At 39.3% G+C, this 15,906-nt stretch overlaps 1 protein-coding gene across 8 annotated transcripts in view; it reads right to left on the bottom strand.

The window, feature by feature from the left end:
* Positions 1–3,649: 3,649 nt before the first annotated feature.
* Positions 3,650–15,906, bottom strand: part of CADPS2 (calcium dependent secretion activator 2) — a 447,742-nt gene continuing 435,485 nt past the window's right edge. For 7 of the 8 annotated variants that reach the window (XM_072964580.1, XM_072964581.1, XM_015237597.3 and 4 more), the window contains 2 exons: positions 10,024–10,128; positions 3,650–4,598 (listed from right to left, as the gene is read on the bottom strand). In XM_072964580.1, the coding sequence (XP_072820681.1) occupies positions 4,428–4,598; positions 10,024–10,128 (276 nt within the window). In that variant the 3' untranslated portion in view covers positions 3,650–4,427. The remainder of the gene's footprint in view (positions 4,599–10,023; positions 10,129–15,906) is intronic. The other variant, XM_072964582.1, reaches the window with a different exon arrangement.

Raw genomic sequence — 15,906 nt, 5'->3', positions numbered from 1 at the left:
GTGGACCCAAAGATGTGTCTCCAGCTGTCTCCCCTCCCAACCGCAGCTCCTGGGGCTGCTCTCACAGTGCTGGCCCTTTCTGGAGTCCATTCGACTTGCCCTCCCCGTCTCCTCTCCTCCCACTAGGCTTGGCCAGATAAAGTCTCCCGGATCTGGACAATTCTAGCCAGTCCACGCACTAGTCAGGGGCGGGGCTGAAGATCCGCAGAGCTGACTGTGATCTAGAAGGACCCTGTGACAACCCTGGGAGAACCGGCGGTGAGAGTGGTAGTGTACGTTGGCCTCTCAATTTCTTCTGAATCCACCCTTATACTGAGAAACAGTTAACAAAGGCCACAACTTACATGCCTCTAAGTCTCACAACCACCTTCTTTACTGAGTGGCCACTTTACAGAGAGGTTAAGTAACTTGCCCAAGGACACAGAGCTCAGACGCGGGAAAGACGTGTGGCTGCTGGGACTCAAATCCAAGCGTTTCTGGCTCCAGGTCCCCCCCACCCCCAGGCCCTTTCCCGTTCCTCAGGCTGCATCACGCGCTCCCGGTTCTGAGTAGTTCTTTCTATCGGGGTCTTTTGCGTTTGGGAAACACATCAAATTCTTGTCTCACTTTCTTTCTCTGGGGAGCACACGCGGACATTCCACTGCCTCCTTCTCTTTTAAAAGCGGCCACATAATGCGCGCTGATAGACCGTGGTTGACCGTCACTCGTGACTTCCGGAACCCAGGCTCAGAGCTCTGCGCTCACAGCCTGCGCGCGCCTCTGCTCCGTAACGTTGCGGAGAAGGGCGGATTAAGGCAGGTCTGCACCCCATCTTCCAGCCCGCGCTGGGGGAAAGCCTCTCAGCTCCCGGGGGTGGGGGTGGGGGTGCTTCGGGGCCGTCGCTGCTGCGCGGTCCCAGCTGCTGTTCGCCTCTGCCCGGCCGCTTAGGCCCCTGCGCTCGACTCCATCCGCAGCAAAGTACCAGGGCCAGCTGAGCCGCCAGCCTTTCGTGAAGGTTCCTGCCGGTCCAGTGCGCAAGACTAGAAGGGAGAGAGAGACCCACGCCCCACGGCGTCTCCCTGCATAGTACCAGGGAGGGAGTGGAGTGGGAGTCGGGGCTCAATGTGAAGGAGGGACGAACCCTATCCTCCGGAATCCCCACAAACCAGGCCTCAGATCTCCGCACAAAACCAGTCAGGGTGGGACGGCTCGCAGGCTGTCAGCGGGGCTGGGGTTGCGGTGAGGAGCGAGCGCAGAGCGCGCGGGGCCAGCGGCGCGTGAACATCTCCCAGGAACATCGATCTGTCACCTCCCTTTAGGGACCTGGACTGGGAAATTTCCATTATCTCTATTGGGAGTAAGAAATAAAGGCGACCAAGCGCTTGCTCTAATGTTTTCCATCAGTCCTTCCGCCAAACGCGTGGCGGGAGGGGCTCGGAAGGCGGGGTCTGCGCGGGGTCCCCGGCTTGGGGTCCCCGCGGGCTTTCGCGAGGTGGCGCGGGGAGCGTCCCTCTTGAGAGGCTGACCGCGGCAGCGGGAAGAGGTGTCGGGGCTCAAGGAGTGGCGACGGCCGAGTGGCGGCTTTCCCGCCAGGAGCACCTTCCAGGACCTCACGGACCCCCTCACCCACGGTCGCCGCGGGGCCAGGCCGGCTGTGACCCTGAGGGGCGCAGTGGGAGCCCCGAGACACTTTGCACGGGCGTTTATTGCAGAAGTAGCGGGAAATCCTTTCTCCGGAGCGAGGGACAATGAATAAGGACTAAGGGGAATTCAAGTGGAAAAATCCGTGAATGGAAGAACGCCCCACAGTTGGAGATGGGAGGCGTACATTAAGCTCTGTGTGATTCTTTCTCTTTCCGGGAAAAGGCATTATTATTATTTTCTCCAACATGTGTTTGGAGAAACTTTCCCTCTAGATGTATTAACAAACCCATTCCGCTTGGACATTGAACAGTATTAGTTATTTTCTCCTGCAACACTCACCAAACTGTCCAAAGAATGTATTTTTTGGCCCTATCCCCAAACCTTTTAGGAAGGGAGAGCTATTTCTTTTGAGTTAAAAATAATTTTCACTTCAAAAATTGTGCTACACTTGGTAGGTTTTCAATTAAATTCCTTTTTAAATTTGTGTGTGTGTGGTGTGTGTGTGTGTGTGTGGTGTGTGTGTGTGTGTGTGTGAAAGAACAGCACTTGGCTTCCTTTAATAGACAGACGCTTGGGCATTCACCCTCACAGTTACACACACCAATGAACAATTATTAAGTCATTTCAAGCAATTTGCAGTTTTGTTGAGGAGCATTTATGGGCAAAAACCCAAAAATGACTATTCATTCTTTTCGAGTGACTTTATAAATTTCTCTCCACACACCTTTCTGTGGCTCAAAGGTTAGTCCGCACAGTCCTCGTAAAACTGTGAGCATCTCCACCACCTGCCTTTGACTGCTATCGTCCTCCTGGTGCAAGCCAGTGGAGGTTGGAGTGGGAAAGCTTTTAGAAATCTCGTAGGTGTACAACGGAAGGAGCAGAGAATTTCCAAACCTGTACAAAAGCTACAAGAGGCTGACCAGCAAAGAAGGCCAGAAGGTAGGTTAAACAGGTCAGGTCATCAGCGAGACCCTCCTGGACCTAAGTACACTCCCTCGCAACACATGCTTTCCCTTTTATTTCTGAATTCTATGATCTAGATATTTCTTTGAATATATATATATATATATATATATATGGCTAAGGAGGTGGGGTCATCAGTTATTCGTACTTTAGGACAAAATGGGCCAATTACTCTAAGATAAGCTGTATCAAAGAAACAGACATTTTATATAAAGGAAAAGAAAGGTGGGTAATTTCCAAGCATAGAGCAATTTGATCTGTGTAGAGCAAGCTTGGGGAGGGTACCATCGGGGAGCATGATGTGACTGGACACCTGGGGGCTTGAAAAAAAGATGGTGCTGGCGTGAGGGTGGAGTAGAAAGGGAAGGACAGCATTCCAAGACAAACTGTCTTTCAACAATACTGAGCTGGTAGGGTCGGTCTCTAATCCAGGAAAGGGGAAGAAATTTCCTTTCACATCTATCTTATAGCACAAGGTCTTGACCCCCTCCCCAGGACCCCGAACTGAGCCAAAATAATATTATACAGAAACTGTGGATTAAATAGATTTTTGTGGGCTAGTCTGGGTATCAAGGTACCAGGAAAAAGTTTGGAGGGCCAAGAAGTTGTTTCACTTTAAAGTTCAGGAGCTTAGGTTTACTTATGGGGATCCCTCCACGTATTTTGCATTAACTTACTTCATTTAAAAATTACTTATGAATGAAAAATGCCAGCATAGTTTTGAAAAGATATAAAAATTAAAATTCAAGAATAAGTTACAATTCAAAATTGTAGCCAGAAAATACTTCAGGGGAAGAAAAACTGTTAATACATCAATTGCTAGTTAACATTACTAGTATTCCTAGTATGACTTATTATTAGTTAACACTAATTGCTAATGTTAATTAACAATATATGATAGATGAGTATGTACTCAACATTACCTTTGCTATGGAAATATGCTGTCATAGTAACTTAATTCTTTTAACAAATGTGTGTGCCTACTAGGTGGAAAGCAGTGTTAATGTATTTTACTCATTTGATTGTCAACAAACAAAATAAACAAAAACACAGAGCCAACTTGTTGAGATGTTTGTAATGCTGTGAACATTTTTTTACTGCATTTAATTTATACATACAGAAGTGGTTATGACCAAGTGGATTTTTATTGCCTGCAAGCTGTTACACTTAGAAATAGGAGAATATGGTATGTTGACGGCAGTACACTTACTACCTCACACTTCGGGGTTTTTTTACACTCAAAAGAAGAAATGTTCAGAATGGAGCAAGACACAAGCCCATTGGAAAATCTAGTCTATACTTGGGTTTGGTGATCCTTTAAGCCCAGGAATACACCTACAGACTAATTCAGAGTACTAAGAACCAAGGTTAAAGTTTTTACACACATCACAACAATGGTAAATTACCTAGGAAACAAACGTTGCACATAAACGATAAAGTGTCAAGTACACACCATTTTAACAAGGGTACAATAGAGCTTGCGCAGTGATTAGAAGTGGCTTGTCCTCACAATGTTGTATTATGAGAAACACGTATCTCACTTCACACAGAGGACATTACTTTGATGTAATTACAGGGAAAAAAAAGTCACATCTTCTTAAAAAAAAAAAAAGGTTCATGTTCCAATTACAAACAGAGCCAAGGTCATTTTAGGTCAAGCTACACAAAAAGGCTGATCTTCAAAAAATAACTGGCATTTTCTCCTTTAACTCTGCTTCCGGGTTAACTTTTTATGTAGAGTGAGTTATAAGCATTTTCATTTGGTCCAAACAATGTCATTACAAGGACAAGATACAAAACAAACGTCAAGGTTCTCCTTCCTTCTACAGAGCTGCGTGTTATCAGCCTTCTTCTTCTTCATCGCTGTCTTTCATTGTAATGCCCTGAAGTCCTCCTTCTGAAACCGAAGCTGTAGCCTCCTCTACTGTTAACCGTCTGTGCAGGGTGTCATAGGTCTTACTGTTCAGGGTAACTTCCAACACACCCTGCAATCGGAAGTCCCTATAGGTTTTCTGGAGGAAGGAGAGAGGATTTGCTTAGATCCCTTACGGATTATATGTCTAAACAAATATATATATACTCAGCATTTCAGAAATGATCTGGGGCAATTCACTAATGGATTCAGATTGTAGCTGCCCATGTCAATCATCTTGTTGGTGTAGTTCTGGGGAGAAAATGAAATGAGAGCCTTTGCATAGTGCTATTCAAACCAGAGCTACTCTGAGCAGATCAAAATGTAACTGTCTAAAGACGAGTAAGCCTTTCCCCAAAATAGTACTAATTGCACAGAATTTACTATTTGAATAACCTGTAACAAAGGTAAAATAATATGTACTTATGTACACTTTCAATATGAAGGAATTCTTAGTTTTTCAATTGAAGAGCCTTTATTTTGATATTAAAAACACATTACATTTTATAAAATGCATTAGCTTTCGGGGGCAGGTGTGTGGAGGGAGAGGATTAATCACTAAAAGAAGTTTGCATTTTTGGCATTTGTGAACTGTAAAGTTTATTTCTATGTACACTGAGTAAATATTTGTGTACCTCTAAATGTCTGTATGAATTTTGTCCTTTCCTTTTGAAATTGCCTAAGAATATGACGTGTCGAATTCTGGCATTAAGTTTCCGTTAGACGGGCTAATAAAATAATACTATTTACTTTCTTTGTGAAACAGTAAATTATTATTTGGTACATTATATGTCAAAAATAGAACAAATACCATGTTGTTGTTTACATAGAGAGCCTAAAAACAATGGGAAAAAAAACAACAAAACGCTGGTCTCTGGGGCCCTTAAGATATACAACCTATAAAACTTCCCTATTTCACTTTCTTCCTCAAGTGAGACTCTTCATACATGATTTTTCTAGGACTAAACAAGGCTGGTATTTAATATTGACCTTTAAAGTTGTAAAAAAAAAAAGTCTAGAGTTAGTTCAATGGGGAAACAAAGCACAAATGGAGATATCCCATTCTGTAAAGGCACTTCTAAGGCCATTTTTAAACTTTTTTTTTTTTTTTTTTGCTGTGCTATGTTAGATTAAGAATATTGAACAGCCAGATTTCAAAGGACTGGCCCAAAGTATCAGTACATATCAATGCACCACTGTTTTGTTCTGTTTTCACTGTTGAATGATTGCTCATGGTCACCTGGAGGTTTTTTGGGCTTTTTGTTTGTTTTGGTTAGCACTTAATAGATGAAAAACGTCAAGGAAGAAGTCTTTCCTGGCCCAATGTTACAACCCCAACAGCTGGATATTGACATTAAGGGATGCTTGATTTCACGCCACACAATTAAACGGAAAATATCACAATATTCAGACACTGTAGCTGAAGGTGCTTATTCACGAGAGGTAGGAAGTGCTTAAGGATGGCATCTTAATCCCTGTGATACATACACGTGATACATACACGTGGCCTCCTAACAGACTTCTGGGGAGCAGCAGAACCATTACAAGCTAGCGGGACCATCGGCATTTTCACATTTCATCTTCCTATCTTCTATCATTCAACTTCTGCCCCACGGTTGCATTCCAAGTTTCAGAAGCGATATTCACTTGTTATAAATAAAATTCATATTTGAAGAGTCTACCACATGTCCAAAAAATGACCTGGACTGTGAGGAATACTGAATTGCATCTGAGGTCAGTATCTCAAGGACAAGAAACACTGAGATTTAGAGAGTGTTTTTTTGTTTTTTAACTTGAATGACCAAAACTATTTTAAATTCGATTATATTATTTTATATTAATATAATATATTATATTACATAAAGCCCACCATCCTTATAATCTCTTTCTAAACTATTAAAGCTTTTTATTACTAAGGGGATACTTTCACATTAAAGCTTACAGTAATTAGTATCAGACCCCATGAAGTAACTCTGTAAGGTAAATTTTGTCTAGAAAATCTGGTAACTAGTATACATGGTATTATTACCATAAAGATTTGTGTTCAAGCCTCTAATAGGTATATATATATATAACACAAAATATTCATCTACAGATAATGGATCTGAAATAAAGTATTACTGTTCCACTGACAATTATATACTGAGTTTGTGAGTCTCAATTTATTGAAATGACTTTCCTTAGACTTAGCTTACTTATCAGTAAGTGGCCACGACAGATTTGTATTGTGGCTTTGTTGTCTTAAAGGCTTTCTAATTTGCGCATAGTTAAGAGTCTGCCTCCTTATTTTATCAGTAAGTGATAGGCAGTTACAATACCTGCCTGTAGGGCAGGTATCTTGCAAACCCTCTCTCTCTTTTTAGAATTCAGAAAATGTCATTGACACTTGGAGACCCTCTGCCAACGTCTGCTTGGCTCTTACTTAAAACAAGTGCCTGCCACAGGGTGCTGCTCACTTGTCTTCTTTTCTCTTAGTGAAAGAGGCGGCTGATTTCCATTAACTGCTTTTAAATGTCAAAGGGCCGCTAGGGGGAACAGGAACAGGAGCAGGAATCCATCAGCCATTCTGACTATTTGAGGAGTCTCTGCTTCCCCTGCCCAAGTAAATCAGCCTGATGTTAAAACTTTACAAACCATTTCTTAGTCTCAAATCTTTTGTGACAATCTCACCGTGATTTGTTTTTTGCTAGTGGCAACATGAATGAACCAATCAGTGTCTAAGTGTCTTTGTGGAGGAGCGCGGTCTGTCACACACATCTGGGTCTCCATGGCACAGAAGAACAACAATGCTTGGGATGGTAAGGACCGGTTGCCAGAGTCCGGTAGCTTGGCTCCCAGGTGGAATGCAATACTCTGCTGTGACATGCAGGCCTAGTCTAAGTGATGTGGACGGAAGGAAAGCCCACTCAGGGGCCTGCACAACCCCAGACATGTGCTGTTTAACAGCTGCTTAATTCACTGGCAAATGCACATTATAAACATAAGCATATAAGCTCTGAAGAAAGATGACTCTATGTATGAAATCAGTTACAGTCTGTTTATATTCAAAGTATATAAAACAATTAGAATATTAAATTTTTAACTCATCCTAATTTTCATTGTGAAAATAATCATTTTTAATTATTAAATAAAGCCCTATGACTTGATTAAATGTATCAGACCAAGAAAGCACTGGCTGAGTCTGGGGACCTGCTTGTGAAAAACAAAACAGGGAAATTCAAACATATTCATGAACTTTAATTTCGTATTTCTCAGTCTTCACTATTGGTAGCAATAATGAAGAATATATAAAATAAGATAAACTGATTGGCTTAGAATACAATGGAAATGCCACCCTATAATTAATAAAGTGATTAATCATTTTTTCTGCTAAAATATTCACTGAGGCTTAAACTGTAACTGCTGTGATTATGTGACGACAAGAAAAGGAGTAACTTTAAGGAAACAAATGATGGGCTAATCAAAAATGGATATTCTTATTCTAAAAAAAAGAGCTTACTAACCCATCAACGAATACTAATCAGCTGAATATTTAATTTCTGACGTCTTTTTTTTTTGTCTTTTTTTTTTTACATTTTTATTGATTCATAATCATTTTACAGTGTTGTGTCAAATTCCAGTGTTCAGCACAATTTTTCAGTCATTCATGGACATATACACACTCATTGTCACATTTTTTTCTCTGTGATTTATCATAACATTTTGTGTATATTTCCCTGTGCTATACAGTGTAATCTTGTTTATCTGTTCTACAATTTTGAAATCCCAGTCTATCCCTTAATTTCTGACGTCTTGAACAGAGTAGACATTAGTTGGAAATACAGCTGATCTTAAGGGTAACCACCTAATCCCAAGATTAGTCACAGTACAGACTGCAATCTTAACATGCACATACAGGTAGAAGGTAAACACAGGTTATCCCGATTCTCTTTTACGAAAAACAAACTTCACTTGAAGGCTCTCCAAGTCACATTTACAGAGGCAAGAAAGGAACAATGGAAAAACTAAAGCAAACACGAACATATCATAGTGTGCTTTCAGTTTCTTTGTAAAGTAAATAACATCTGGTAAAAAGCGTTCTAGATCAAAGGTATTCTGCCGATTGAAATGTAATGTGTTGAATAGTATTAAAATCAGTGGGTGGCTATAATTTTACTTGTTATTTATGACTGGTCATGATTGCTAGCACTGTGACATTGTAGGTCTGGTTCTATGTTCCAACAGATTTGCCAATTTCTGACTTTAGAACAGAGCTTTCCTCTTGGCGAGTCTTTCTAATCTGTGACAACCTGTGTGTCTATGGCACAAGTGCATTTGTATTCTACGAGACTGCAAGAACCAAGAGAAGGATGGAAAATACTTTAAAGTGGATAAAGCTTTTAATTATGTGACAGAGTGGTTCTTCTCAAACTTTATCATCTATCAGAATCATTGGGAGGGCTTGTTCATGTACAGATGGATGGGTCCCACTCTCAGAGGAGCTGATTTAGTAGACCTGGGGTGGTGCCCAAGAATTTGCATGTCTAATGAGTTCCCAGGTGATGCTGATCATGTTAGATCAGAAATGACACCATGAGAACCACTGTATGTGTACATATACACACATACATACACATAAATATACACACATATGTATGTGCATATATACACATACACATACATAGACACATGTATATAAATATATAAATGGTATAAAAATACCATTTGATAAATGGTACTAAAATGGAAGTAAAGGTCACTTAATTGAAGTCTCAGCTGATTCTCAATAGCATAGAGTTTTAGCCATAATGTAGAATTTGCCTCAATTTTAAGAAAAAGTTATACTTGTGGTATACGTTGTGCTTCTACTAGAATTTACAAGGTGTGAAAAATCATGTTGAATAATATATTACTGTAAAGCCCCACTCACTAAATATAACATGTACGTGATCACCTTTTCTCTTGAAAAGCAGAAGTCAAAATGGCCTCGTTGAACTGACACATTGTCGATCAGTGGTTTTGAATGACCCTCAACACTCAGACTGATCATCTCTCACATATAAGAAGGGGCATGCATCCAAAAGAATTCAGGCAGTGATGATACTTCACTTTCGAGTCAGGATATAATGAAATAATGGACATTCTCCTTATCTTAGGGGCAAACATAATTCAAAAGCCCTCATAATGACCTCTGATCCTAATAAATATGAGGGAAATATGTTAGGAGGAAACATTTCCATACTTAAGAAAACGAAATTTTTGTGGACCTACTACATTGAGGTAAATGTGCTGGCGACTACGTATATTATCTTAAAACGTGGTTACTTCATGACAAAATACTTTTTATTTCTTAGTGCAAAAAAGATACATTTATATCTATTTAGTAATCTACCTGAAAATAAAATAAACAGCATTGCTGAAAGTGGTGTTTTTAAAGTCCTTACATTCACTCAGTTATATGAAATATGATGTTCTCCTGTGTCAATATCCTGCCACCATTCTTTATAGCTCGGTGGGCAATTCACATCTAAACACATTCTGTTTACCTTCACAATCTTGATGAGCGTCTTCAGTTGGTAAATATGAAGCTGAAGGTCTAATCTATCAGCCAACCACACGCAAATGACTTTCATGGAACTGCTGTACCATTGCTGGAAAGAGGGATGGGGGCAGAGGGGCGGAGAACAAAAAAGAAACAGCCTCTGTAGCACTCATTTAATAGATTCGGTAATGAGGGGGTAATGAAACACTCTGAAATGACCACAGATCAGCACTTGAAGTCAACAATGCTATAATTTCCTGTTAACAGGATTGTATGTTTTGCTAGGAAATCTGCTGTGTTGACCTAGGCTGTTCTTTACATGAATTAACATTACAGTCTTTCAGCTGTAACATATTCATGGGGAACGGTATTTTTGCACTTGCAGCCTAGCGGCCTGCTTCGTAATTTGTAGGTAACAATGGGCACTAAAGACACGTTACGGGACTGAATGGACTGCCAAGCAGCAGGAAAAAACAGGTGAAGTATTTTCAAAGGGGAATTTCCTATGAGCCTGGAGGTTATGTCAAAATCAGAATAGATGTGTTCTGCCTTTAGGCAGTGACTAGAAATAGCATTTTAAAAGAGGGACAGCAAAAAAACATCCACAGCTCCACTGGAACCCTCAGTCACACCTTTATCTACCATCAGTTGTTAAGTATTTGCCAAGATGGTCTAAAACCTCCTAAAATAAAGATTTCAGATCTTAGGAAGGGACAGTATCAGGATGGAATTCTTGTGTCTTATAAAAATCACGAAACAGATGTCAGTTGACCAAATTATAAAATAAAACAATCTGCTTCATTTTGTGAGTATTTTTGGAGGGTTCATAATTTCTCTTTGTTTATTACAACTCAATTGAGGGGAAAGCTGAAATTCTTTAATGTGATTTCTTGCTTCTATGTAATGCCTGTGAGTAAAGTAAAAAAAAAAAAGAAGAAATTTTATTCCTATTTTCAAAAAAAGGCAACTGGCTATTAGTGATGACATTTTCAGGGATTCAGTTAAGTACTGAATTTAGTAGGTAATACTGTAAGAAAATAATGCTACTCACTCAGAAAACTGTGAGAAATATCAACGTCCATTCAGCGACAAGAGTTTTTGAAAGAGAAGTGATTTTGTGCCTTGCCTGTACACACAAACACAGTGACACTACAGATCCCACGTGTGTGTGCATATGTTCTTAGGTACTCAAACACAAAAGAAAAAATCTTAAAAATATTTTTCTTTCATAATCAAGCAGTAAATTCAAATTTCTAAAAGAAACCTTAAGTGATACAAGTAAATCTGAAATTCACCTGGACTTGTATTTACTAACAGTGTTCTAATAAAATCTAGTACAAGGAATGGTATTTTAAGCATAAATTAAAAATGAATTAGTTTACCATTTCATCACATTTCTATTAATTTGTTAGTATACTGGTCATATATGCACTCATGTGATAAGCTAGTTAAAATGAATAACTGATTTACTGAATACTGGGATCTCAAATGGACAAATGAATATTGCAAAAGGTTTTAAAATATGAGATAGGTTATAATTAAAAAAAGTTATTCATATTCCCAATTTTGCTCTTTCCTAATGATTACTTTCTTAATTTTTACGGCATGTAAAAGTATCAGAAACAAGTTTTCTAAATTGGACACTCTTAAATTCTTAAAAAGTAAACTGATGATAAACTCAGCACTTCGGCTGACATATTAAATCATAATAGATTAATTTCTAATACTTAAACTCCCTATTTCCTTATTTCAAATTACTTATAGCTGCAACTTCTTGAGTTCTATTTTAATGCAGATAAACATTCACAGGTATTGGTGATACGGAACATGAGTATACTGAATTAACACCGTCACCCCAGCCCCACTCGCCAGGTAATCTGAAAGCTAAAGATGGAGTCTCGATGGCTATGACTCTTAAATTACAGTCCTTCGTCAAGGGATAATATTTTTTTCAGTTGAGGGGGCACAAAATATGATATATTGTACAAAATTTATAACATACAAGTCAATCTGGCTGTTAGGCTGTAAAATTACTATATAAATGGTAAGTTGTATGAATTTGAGGTAAACGAAAATGCTTTCTTAAAATCACTCCACATGCATCTCATGTTCTTAAAAAATCCTTACATAATTTAAAATTAATGTAACTTCTTTTTCCCATTACATACAAATGATACTTATGATTAAGTGATAATTGAAAGGACATCTAACATAACACAGACATTTCTCATGAATATAACTTCTTCAGCACAATGCTAAAATTGTAATTTTAAAGGAAAATAATTTGGGAATAAAATGATCTAAAGTTAACTATAAAAACAGAGAAAAAAAGAACTATTGTTAATAAAATGCTCAAGCTACTTAATCATCATCTTTCTTTAAAGGCAAACAACTATTCTATAAGGAACATTTTATAAGAAAGCGTATTCCATCTGCTAATAATGCATATTTTTTGCATTATTAAGTCAAAGCATTTTGAAGAATTTCAGCTAAATCAAGCCAATGATTAAGAGAAATCAGTAGCTCAGCTCAGAGCTTATGTTGCTACGAAGAACAAGCTAACAAACCAAAAAACCTCACTAGGAATGCTTCTTTCTTGTATATTATGGTCACACACACACACACACCACCCCCAAACAGACAAAACCACCAAACAGAAATCACTAGCATTTTCCTATTTCTGGTGCCGGAATGGATATGTTCCTCTTTTGGGTGGAGGACGATAGGTCCTATTTTTTTTCATCTTGAGAAAAAAGTCAAAGGTAAGTTAGTGTCATTCCCCTGCCCCTGACCGAACCAAAACCAACCCCCCAAGATAGAGAAAAAAAAAAAAAAGACATATGAAAGGGGAGAATGTGCAGTAAAGGGTGACCGTTAGGAAATGTCCTTTCATTTTGGAGAAGTTAATTTTATAAAGCAACTTGGTTGACTATTCACTTTTCCCTTCAGGGGACAACAAGCAAGGGGCGCTGGGGCCCTGCACTGGAGTCGCGGGTTTGGCATTACCGCTTTATTCTCTGTCTGGTCTACTTAGGAATAAAGCAGTAAGTGTATATTCTACGCTTTTTTCTCCATCAATCCAGGCCAGGCCAGCAGCCTACCACTTTAACAAAAAAATACTTTTTTTTTTCTTCTTTTTGTGGTTCATTCAACTCCTGTAAGGGCATGCATTACTCCCTTCATTTTCTTGAGATATCTCTTTTAAAGCAAAAATAAAAGACAAGGAAAGGCTAGGGCTGACTCTGTGAGACCCCTGTATTTATTCACACTTATTGTGCATGACTGTAGACTGGTAAATCATATTAGCGGCCCGTCTCCCCATCAAGCTGCTACTTGCTTTCCAGCCCTGGGAAGGTTCAACAAATCAACAGGAGCACGGAAAACAGAACATCAGTCTAATCTAGTGTTTAAGGTGAAGTTTTCAAACCCAATCTAAGAAGATCTTTAGAGCAAGCAACAAGCTGAAGGGCTCAGAAGGTGGTATTGACAATGAAAGAGTGTTGAAATATTGAGAAGCGCAGCGCTTGTGCATTTTTAATAACAAGGGGGTCAACAAGGACACAGCTCCCTCAGTGCCAGGAGTTGCCACTGACTATGGAAATTGCCACACCGGGGCTATAAACGCTTGCAGTTCATCAGCTTTCTTAAACAGTTCATCAGCTTTCTTAAACACCCTGAACCCCCTCAGTGGACCTTTAGTCTTGAATTAACAAACCAAAGCAATGAAAGAGGGTGCAGTCTGAATGGCTGGCATTGATCCCCAACTGTGTCAGGACTGCTACAGGCCCTGGAAAACTCTCTCCATTGTCAATAGAAATTGACAAACCTCCTCTCCTAAATAGTGCAGCTGAGCCGGGCGGGATCCACGCAGCTGTAAAGGGCCCTGCTCTCGGGGCCGGGGAGCACTGACAATGGAACAAGCATGAGCTCTTTGTCAGCCCCAGACTCGGCAATTTTCTAACAAGGATTAAAGTTGTTTCTCGGCAGTGCTGGTGAAAAGAGATTTAGCAACATACCGTGCTTTCTTCATGCAAGTTAAAGAGAAGGAGTTAAGGAATTTCATTATTCTCTTGACTAGTGGAAATACAAAACAAATATATTAAATATGCACAGCTCCCTTTCCTGCCTAATTTATCACATTTCGAGGAGGGCTCAATTAAATATAACACTTCTTGCCTGGAAACAAGCACTTTGCATTTATTTTGGAAGTTTTATTTTTAAGAAAGTCCAGCTGCTTGCCACCTGGAATGAGGTCTCAATACATACTAATGCACAATGCCTTTAGACCCTCTGCCGCTGATATTCCTAAATCTGAATCACAGGACCGCATAGGGTTCATGTACCGTGGCGGCTCCAAGCAAATGATTTCTGTCAGAATGCGGCTTCTGATGATGATGGCGGGGGAAAAACAGCTGCTTTGCTGGGGAACAAATCTGTGATCTATTTTCTGCTTAAGTGTTTGGCTTTTTATTGATCATGAATTGGTACAACTAGCTGATATATTTTCATTCTTCTCCAGCTAAGCTCGTCTCCACAGGTGAACAACAGGAAAAAAAAAGACAACAACCCAATGCTTTTTAATGCACTCGCATATGGAATGGCTAAATTTCCACAGTGTGTATGCATTTCTTCATTTATTTCAAGAGAAGTTGTCTGTTTCACCACAGTTGCCACTGCGTTGAAATAGGATATCACCTAGAAAATCTTATCTTAGGAAATACATACCTTTTAAATGTTAATAAAATTGAATAAAAGAACAAATAATAGTTTTGCAAAGCTGAAGAGTTTTGATAAGTTTCATAAACAGAAAGCATCCTTTAGGGTCATTTTGTGGCTTTAGAGGGCAACAAAATATATAGAAACGTCAATGCCCTGCAGTTTCACCAGTACATTAAAAAGTAAATATAAGTGCTTCTTTATACCTTGAGTGCTTTTTTGATCAACAGTGCATCTACTTAATGTAACTCAATTTGTGGTCATTCACTTCCCAGTTTTAAACACTAAAAGGCAAATTTTATACTAATGATAAATTAGATGTAATGCCAACATTGCCCCCTCTACTCAAGACATCCCACTGAAATGAAACGATTATATTTGGTTCCATGAAACAGACCCTCAATACACAAGCATGTTGAAAGGTTTAAGTGCGAATTTTTTGTTGGCTTAGAATAGGATTAAGGGCTATATATAAGGAAAACTGAAACCAGTCTATCATGGTTAAAAATACAGGAAGTATTCAACCCAACCTACACCTATCAACCAGCCAGACCCAGAGATGTGCAGAAGGAGGGAGACAGAGACCTGCATCCGGACACGGCAGCTGAGGGCTGGCCGTGAACGCACCAGACAAGACCATCAGCTCAGAAGCTAGGAGGGCGGGAGTGCCAGGCCCTGCGATGCTACTGTTTGCTTGAGTGAGTCTGTCGTTTGCTTTCTCTGTGGCTCAGTTTTCTCATCTGCAATATGAATGACAGACTATATGAATCTAGGTTTAAAATAAGCTTCTTATTCTCTCCAGAAATACTACGAGATTAGATTTGACTGTTAAAGGAAAGTGCATGGTTAGAAAAAATATAGCTTGTGATTCTCCTCAAAATAAACTGAAGGGAAAAGCCAAATTGCCCTTTTTAATGCTGCTTAAATATAGCTTTATTCGTCCAAATATGCAAGTTGGGGATCCCAGAAGTTTCTATCACCTGTTATTTTGCTTTCAATTTATTCATTTTGGCCTTTTAATGAAGTACATATTATAAAAATGAAAACAATAAAGTGTAATGAGGAATAAATGGAATTTATAAAGAACTGTCAAGCACAGCTATTATTTTATGAAAAAACACAGCAATATGTCAATATATTATATGCATTATATTATATAATAATAATCTGA

This window comes from Vicugna pacos, chromosome 7, assembly GCF_048564905.1.
Source record: "Vicugna pacos chromosome 7, VicPac4, whole genome shotgun sequence".
In the NCBI taxonomy this organism is placed as follows: Eukaryota; Metazoa; Chordata; class Mammalia; order Artiodactyla; family Camelidae; genus Vicugna; species Vicugna pacos.
This window is presented reverse-complemented; position numbering and strand designations above follow the sequence as displayed.